General features: G+C 49.3%; 1 protein-coding gene across 1 annotated transcript; it reads right to left on the reverse strand.

Moving 5' to 3' along the window:
• Positions 1–2,656: 2,656 nt before the first annotated feature.
• LOC128354571 (opsin-3-like) lies at positions 2,657–8,653 on the reverse strand. Its single transcript, XM_053314790.1, has 5 exons — positions 8,573–8,653; positions 7,598–7,952; positions 6,801–7,126; positions 5,909–6,142; positions 2,657–2,896 (listed from the first exon to the last, which is right to left on the reverse strand). Exons 1-5 carry the CDS (start codon positions 8,651–8,653, stop codon positions 2,657–2,659), a joined length of 1,236 nt encoding a protein of 411 aa, XP_053170765.1.
• Between the last annotated feature and the right edge of the window lie 398 nt (positions 8,654–9,051).

Raw genomic sequence — 9,051 nt, forward strand, 5'->3', positions numbered from 1 at the left:
CACACACACAAACAGACACACACACACACACAAACACACACACACACACACAGATAGACACACACACACACACACACACACACACACACAGATAGACACACACACACAGATACACACACACACACACATTATGATTATTATATAAATTATTATTTAATATAACACGGTGGAAAAGTTTATAAGTTCATGCTGCCCCCTGCTGGTGAGCTGTGAGTACTGCATCATGTTGCCCCCTGCTGGTGAGCTGTGAGTACTGCATCATGTTGCCCCCTGCTGGTGAGCTGTGAGTACTGCATCATGTTGCCCCCTGCTGGTGAGCTGTGAGTACTGCATCATGTTGCCCCCTGCTGGTGAGCTGTGAGTACTGCATCATGTTGCCCCCTGCTGGTGAGCTGTGAGTACTGCATCATGTTGCCCCCTGCTGGTGAGCTGTCGGTACTGCATCATGTTGCCCCCTGCTGGTGAGATGTGAGTACTGCATGTTGCCCCCTGCTGGTGAGATGTGAGTACTGCATGTTGCCCCCTGCTGGTGAGCTGTGAGTACTGCATGTTGCCCCTGCTGGTGAGCTGTGAGTACTGCATCATGTTGCCCCCTGCTGGTGAGCTGTGAGTACTGTATGCTGCCCCCTGCTAGTGAGCTGTGAGTACTGCATGTTGCCCCCTGCTGGTGAGCTGTGAGTACTGCATCATGTTGCCCCCTGCTGGTGAGCTGTGAGTACTGCATCATATTACCCCCTGCTGGTGAGCTGTGAGTACTGCATCATGTTGCCCCCTGCTGGTGAGCTGTGAGTACTGCATCATGGTGCCCCCTGCTGGTGAGCTGTGAGTACTGCATCATGATGCCCCCTGCTGGTGAGCTGTGAGTACTGCATCATATTGCCCCCTGCTGGTGAGCTGTGAGTACTGCATCATGTTGCCCCCTGCTGGTGAGCTGTGAGTACTGCATCATGTTGCCCCCTGCTGGTGAGCTGTGAGTACTGCATCATGTTACCCCCTGCTGGTGAGCTGTGAGTACTGCATCATGTTGCCCCCTGCTGGTGAGCTGTGAGTACTGCATCATGTTGCCCCCTGCTGGTGAGCTGTGAGTACTGCATCATGTTACCCCCTGCTGGTGAGCTGTGAGTACTGCATCATGTTGCCCCCTGCTGGTGAGCTGTGAGTACTGCATGATGCCCCCTGCTGGTGAGCTGTGAGTACTGCATCATGTTGCCCCCTGCTGCACTTTAGTCCAGTAAAATATATTTTATGGTATAAAGGTTTAAATTTATAACAGTCAATATTTTATATTTAAATGAATGATGATGTATTAACAGTAAAGACGAGCAGCAGAGTTCATCACTTTTTTCCAAAGTTTCTCCAACAAAACATTTTCACAACAAACTGACCCCGGCAGGGTCAAAACTCTGCGTACGGAGTCCCGGCAGGGTCAAAACTCTGCGTACGGAGTCCCCGGCAGGGTCAAAACTCTGCGTACGGAGTCCCCGGCAGGGTCAAAACTCTGCGTACGGTGTCCCGGCAGGGTCAAAACTCTGCGTACGGAGTCCCGGCAGGGTCAAAACTCTGTGTACGGAGTCCCGGCAGGGTCTTACAGTTCCAGCCTGAAGCTCACGTCACCTTTACATTTATTTATTTATTTAGTCATAAATCATAAATAATATTTCATATAAAACATTTAAACAGAATCTGAATCATTTAACCTTCCTTCCTTCCTTCCTTCCTTCCATCTGTGCTTCCTCTGTCCTTCTTTCTTCCTTTCCTCCTTCTCCCTTTCTTCCTTCCTTCTATCCTTCCTCCCCCATACCTTCCTCTCTCCTTCTTTCCTTCCTTACTTCTTTCCTCCGTCCTTCCTTCCTTCCTTCCTTCCTTCCTTCTTCTGTCCTTCTTTCCTCCCTCCCTCCTACCTTCCTTCCTTCCTTACTTCTTTCCTCCGTCCTTCCTCTCTCCTTCTTTCCTCCCTCCCTCCTACCTTCTTTCCTTCCTTACTTCTTTGCTCCGTCCTTCCTTCCTTCCTTCCTCTGTCCTTCTTTCCTCCCTCCCTCCTACCTTCCTTCCTTCCTTCTTTCTTTCTTTCCTCCGTCCTTCCTTCCTTCCTTCCTTCCTCTGTCCTTCTTTCCTCCCTCCCTCCTACCTTCCTTCCTTACTACCTTCTTTCCTCCATCCATCCGTCCTTCCTTCCTTCCTCTGTCCTTCTTTCCTCCCTCCCTCCTACCTTGCTTCCTTCCTTCCTTCTTTCCTCCGTCCTACCTTCCTCTCTCCTTCTTTCCTCCGTCCCTCCTACCTTCTTTCCTTCCTTACTTCTTTCCTCCGTCCTTCCTTCCTTCCTTCCTCTGTCCTTCTTTCCTCCCTCCCTCCTACCTTCCTTCCTTACTACCTTCTTTCCTCCATCCTTCCTTCCTCCCTTCCTTATTTCCTTTCCTCCCTTCCTTCCTTCCGTCCTCCACCCCCTTTTTTCCTTCTGTCGTTCCTTCCTTTCTCTCTCCTTCCTTCCTTCCTTCCTTCCTTCCTTCCTTCCTCCCTCCCTGCCTTCTTTCCTTTACTCCCTTCCTCCCTTCCTTCCTTGACTCAAACACAACAGGAGGGTTAAAGGCTCATTCTGCTGATTACAGATGTTTTCGTGTCATAATACATAAAAACTGCTTCTAGTCACATTTTGTCCTCATGAAGAGATTTCCGGTCTCGCCGTCGGCTCCGTCGGCTCCGTCGGCTCCGTCTTGTCCGACAGAGCGCCGCTAGTTGCCTCTGGGTCGGCGGCGGCGGCGGGGGGGTTGGTGACGGGGCTGCTGGGAAAGGGCCGGCGGTGCAGCTGCAGTACGGTGGTCCTGGAGGGAACGGAGGACGCACCGTTCTCCGTCAGCTGGTGTTTACAGCCCAACAGGATCAGGAAGCAGCGGTAGAACTGCAAAAATCAGTGATTTACAATCAATATGTAACCTGATGTAACCTGATTTAATGTGATTTAACCTGATTTGAAGTTTGAAACTTGCTCTTATATTCTGACTAGGGATGTCAGCGTTAACCAGTGGCAGCTGGTCAGGGCTGTTTGGGGGGGGGGGCAGTTTGATGGTTAGTGTCAAACAACCCGTAGCACCACTTCATACCGCAGCAGAAAAATAAAAATAGCAACACAACACACTATAATGTCCCCTGGTTTGTCTCAGTATGATATCTCTGACCCACAGAGAGAGGAATAAATATATAAATAGAATTAGATCAAATGAATTTCACTCACATCACTTAAAGTTACCAGCAGTTAAAGCAGAGTCATCAATAAGGTAAAATTTTACTGTTATCTGTTAGTTGATGTAATACCTGAACGTGACACTAGATGGCGCATTAAGCTCTATACACTGCTGTGATTAAACACAACTTATTTAACTTGTTATTTTAATAATGAAATGTTCCCCAAATCAACTGTAATAGTCAAAATTACTTCCATCACTTCTTATCCTGCATTTTAGTGTTTTTACACTTCATATTTACGTGTTTTATAAAGTCTTTTTAACCGTTCACAGTATTAATAAGAGGAATGCAGCTACTACCTGATGTTTAGTCCTGTTGGAGCTGCTGGATGCAAACACTGACTGAATCTATGTTCCTCTTGTGGAGCTTGGCATAGCGGAGGTCCAGAGTTAGGGTTAGCGTTAGCTGCAGAAAGAGCTCAGCAATGCTAAGTCTGCTAAAAACAACTAAGTTTCATGCTATTGTCCTGATGGCTGCAGCTACTTCAGTGTTTCAGGTCTCGTTCTCCTGTCGTTGTTTGAAACAGCCAACAGATAAAACAATAAAAGGAATAACTCACACTGTTAGGGTTAGCTAACGCCCAGCTAGCCAGCTCCGTTTATCATAACAGCAGCGGGAGAAGCTCCGAGTCTCAGCTCCGAGTCTCAGCTCCGGGTCTCAGCTCCGAGTCTCAGCTCCGGGTCTCAGCTCCGGGTCTCAGCTCCGGGTCTCAGCTCCGAGTCTCAGCTCCGGGTCTCAGCTCCGGGTCTCAGCTCCGGGTCTCAGCTCCGAGTCTCAGCTCCGGGTCTCAGCTCCGGGTCTCAGCTCCGAGTCTCAGCTCCGAGTCTCAGCTCCAGTCCTCTTATTGTCTTCTAGTTCAAGTCTTGTGAAATTATGTTTTTGTAGTGAAATGACCAAATAATCTTTAATTTCCACGGCTCAACGTTAACGTCCTCTCCTGAAACTACAGCTGACGGGAGGCGTGAATGACAGCCACATTTGTCCAATCACAGTAGACTAAAAGACATCAAACAACAATTTGCTGCCAGTAAAAGTGGGCGTGTCCGGGAAAACTGGAGGAAGCCAATGAGAGAGCAGCTTCAGGTCATGTGCCAGCGGCCTGCACACAGGAAGTACATATAGAAATGAATAAAATACTATTTGGAATCAATTTATTATTATTATTATTATTATTATTTCATAATTATTTAGCATGACCTAATTAATTTATATTTACTATGTTTAAGTAGATATATTTGCAGGTATTGCCATAGTAACCAGCCGCCACTGGCGTTAACGCGTTAATCACGGTTAGATTAATGTAATCCATAACACCTTTATTGTTTTAAAATCGCATTTTAATTTCGCGAGCCTTTTTGTCCCTTCTGCTCACCCGTAGACGGCTCCACTAGCTGTAGAGTACAGACCAGTCAGCTTCGTAGGCAGGATGTGGATCAGAGCTGAACCAGGATCTGTGGTCACATGGTGCAACAGATGATGATGATGATGATGATGTCACCACACTGCTCTGTGTTAGCACTTCCTGTCATTGTGACGTCACTGTGTAGACGCCAGTACAGGTGAATCATTAGGATCTACTTGTATTTACTGTTGAAGCAGCAGGAGAGAGTGAGCTCTACGTTAGTCATGTTTCATCACCACACTGCTGGAGCTTTGGGTTTCACTACACGTCACCCATTGGTTTGTGGACTGTTGCTCGGAAGCCAATAGTTTAGGATCTGGGCAGCGCCATCTTGCCATCTGGGAAAAATAAAAACCCGGATTCTACTTATATGGGCATAAGGCGGAGCCATGGGCGGAGCGGGGAGGTTGCTATGGTTACGAGGGCTGGATCTCGAGGACATTGGTCAATCAACCTGTCAATCAGGACGTAGCCACGCCCTAATGCATACCCTGCTTTATCGTCACATATAAAATCAGGGAGGCCAAAATGTCCCAAATGAACATCATACTGCATTGAAGAAGGCTTTAAACTAGCGATTGAGACCATAAACACATTTTGAAAATGTTTACTGAGGTTAGAAATCAAGTGAGAAGTTGGTGAATTCTCCATTGACTTGTATAGAGACGGTCGCCCCCTGGTGGCCTTTTGATAGAATGCAGCTCTAAGTTACTTCTCCATTGACTTGTATAGAGACGGTCGCCCCCTGGTGGCCTTTTGATAGAATGCAGCTCTAAGTTACTTCTCCATTGACTTGTATAGAGACGGTCGCCCCCTGGTGGCCTTTTGGTAGAATGCAGCTCTAAGTTACTTCTCCATTGGCTTGTATAGAGACGGTCGCCCCCTGGTGGCCTTTTGATAGAATGCAGCTCTAAGTTACTTCCTGGTTGGCCTCATTTCAGAGGACCAGAACTCCCCACCTGGGTTTATAACATGTATGATTGATGTTGGTCTACCTGCTACTTTTTAGAAAGAAAATACCAAAGGTCAAAAAGGAAATTGTTTGTTTGTGTTCATTTGATTCCCAGTGAAGACTCTGTGGTTAGAAAAGTCAAATAACTGAATGTTAAACATGCGAAACGAGATGAATGGTGATTAACTCGATCGATCGTTTGACAGAAATCATTTTGACATTTTATTGTGTGTTGTGATTTGATGTAACTTTTAGTTTTCCTCATGTGTGTTAATATCTGGCTCAGCGGTTGCCATGGTGACGGTCAGGCTCACCTGTTTGTTCATGAGGATGTAGATGACGGGGTTGATGACGGTGCTGGTCTTGGCGAGGAGGGACGGCACCACGCTGGCCACCGGGCTGACGAGGCCTGGCCGGCCAAACGTCGCCATCATGGCTACGACTCCGTACGGCAGCCAGCAAAGCAGGAAGCAAACCACCGTGGTGAACACCATGAACAGGATGTGGAACTCTCTGCGCCGCGCCGCCGTGCGCCGGACACGACCCACCTGACAGGAAACAGGAAGCTGTCATACCTGTCATACCTGTCTGACAGGAAACAGGAAGCTGTCATACCTGTCTGACCCTCCTGACAGGAAACAGTTTATTTGTAGAAACTCTTTGGCTGCATACTACATACTTCTATACTGCACACTAAAGGACCAGATAGTAAGCAGACCGTTTACACTGTAGTAAACTACACGATTACCCACAATGCATTTGGTTCCTACCCGAGCTGAAATCATCAGGCTGAAGCTGATTTCATTTTAGCTCTAACTCTGTAAATAAACCACTTTATCCACATGTCTAACCTTTTTAGGAAGAAAGTAAAGTAGCCCTTTAGATCCACAATGTGACGATAATCTGTCCAAATAACACCTGTTTACAGTCACTTCCTGTCATTTTCACAAAATAAAACACCTGTTGCCTTTTATTATGAAGAAAACCATAACAATAGAATTGGTGCTTTTATTTTGAAAGCAGGAAGTGAACATACCCTCGCTGTAGCTGATCTGTGACGTTTGTATGTTGGGTTTTTTTCAGAAGCTGCGTTGCATCTTGGGTAATGTGAGTGTAAGTAGTAGCGTTGGAGGAGGAGGAGGAAAGGATGAGGAAGCACCTGCGTGACGGCGGCGTGTGATTGGCCGAGCGGATCAGCTGACTCACCTGCGTGACGGCGTGCAGCAGGCGTCCGTAGCAGTAACCCATGACGACGACCGGCAGACCGAGGCAGAACACGAACAGACAGACGACGTATGAGTGCGACCGCGGCGTTCGCTCCGTCCACGCCACCGAGCAGCTAGTCCCCGCCCCCTCCAGCCCGTAGCTGCTCCAGCCAATCAGAGGAGGCACCGTCCACAGCAGCGAGTACAGCCACGCCCCCCCCACCGCCAGCAGGGGGCGCTGGTAGTCCGGACAACGCTGGTTATACACCAGCAGGGTGCTGTAACGGTCGTAGGACAGACCGGCCAGAGACACCAGAGACACGATACCTGGGGGTCAAAGGTCAGAGACACCAGAGACACGATACCTGGGGGTCAAAGGTCAGAGACACCAGAGACACGATACCTGGGGGTCAAAGGTCAGAGACACCGGAGACACGATACCTGGGGGTCAAAGGTCAGAGACACGATACCTGGGGGTCAAAGGTCAGAGACACGATACCTGGGGGTCAAAGGTCAGAATACCTGGGGGTCAAAGGTCAAGGCTGAGAGCAAGAGAAACAGCAGTTGTCCTGATCAGCGTCCTGGCAGCTCTCTGAGTCCTGAGACTGACAGGAAGAGGAAACGCTTCCTAGGGTTAGGGGTTAGGGGTTAACACTAAACCAGTTCAGGTTGGGGTTTGTTAAGCTCTTCATGTGAATCCTCACAAGCAACTGAATATTTAGGATGATGGATCAATAACTGATCAGTTACTGGTTAATAACAAACCAGTAACAGACCAGTAACGGATCGATAACTCACCGAAGCAGGAGTTGATGAAGCCGTACCACGCGCAGCCCGTGCGTCCGTAGAGCCAGCGCGTGCTGAGGCTGGAGCAGAAGCTGAGCGTGGTGCCGCACGCGCACACCAGCAGATCACTGATGCTGATGTTTAACAGCAGCATGTTGACGGGAGTGCGCAGAGAGCGGAACCTGCAGAACAGAACCAGAACCAGCAGGTTGTTGATCAGCCCGAACACCAGGATGCAACCCAGACACACGGAGACCACGCGGTGCCCGGTGGGGGTCAGCTGCTGGGGGGGGGGGCCCACTCCCGGTCCCGGTCCCAGTCCCGGTGCAGGGAGGACAGGAAGGAAACGTCGGACATGTCCGGACGCCTCACGCGCGGAAGAGTGGCGCCGTTACGCAGCGCGCGGACAACCCTAACCCTCCGCGCGCTGCGTAACTAGTCCGACCACGTGCTCCATCCTCCTGGAGCCGCGGCAGGCGCGAGACACCTCCATAAAAGTCAGAGGTGAAGCGCCTGCCCGCGTGCAGCCAGACACTCTGTTAAATACCGTGAGACAGGTGACGCGCAGCACGTGACCCTGCAGCCTAACCATCAATAATCAATCCACCTGTCCATCATCAGCTGTGACGTAACAGCTCACCTGTGTCCTCTCTGTGTGAGCTGCAGAGCTTTTACTCTGAAAGGTTACAGGAAGTGAGGACAGACTCACCTGTGACTCATTACCTGAGTCTTAAAGCACACACACATACACACAGATATATACACAAACACACACACATATACACACACACACATATATATACACACACACACACACACATATATATATACACACACACACACACACACACACATATATACACAAACACACACACACACACATATACACACACACACACACACACACATATACACACACACACACAAACACACACACACACACAAACACACACACATACATACACACACACACACATCTGATGTCACTCTGTGTCTGCAGGTCATGTGACGTCCAGCTGCAGTGAAGGTCAGACCCTCAGACTTCTTCATCATCATCATCTTCATCATCTTCATCATCAGCTGGCGTCTGTTCTCCAGCTGAGGCGCCAACAGGAAGTGTGAAATCCTCCTTTTTTTTTTTAAACGTGTGAACTTCCTGCAGGCTGTTCCAACCTCCACCTGACCTTCACCTCCTCTGCTGAGGAAGAGGAGGAAGGAGTAAGAGGAGGAGGAGGAGGAAGAGGGAGGAGGAAGGAGGAAGAGGAGGAGGAGGAGGAAGGGGGAGGAAGAGGGTGGAGGAAGGAGTAAGAGGAGGAGGAGGAGGAGGAAGGAGGAAGAGGAGGAGGAGGAGGAAGGAGGAAGGGGGAGGAGGAAGGAAGAAGAGGAGGAGGAAGGAGGAGGAAGGGGAGGAGGAAGGAGGAGGAGGAGGAAGGAGGAAGGGGGAGGAGGAAGGAGTAAGAGGAGGA

This window comes from Scomber japonicus, chromosome 24, assembly GCF_027409825.1.
Source record: "Scomber japonicus isolate fScoJap1 chromosome 24, fScoJap1.pri, whole genome shotgun sequence".
Lineage (NCBI taxonomy): Eukaryota > Metazoa > Chordata > Actinopteri > Scombriformes > Scombridae > Scomber > Scomber japonicus.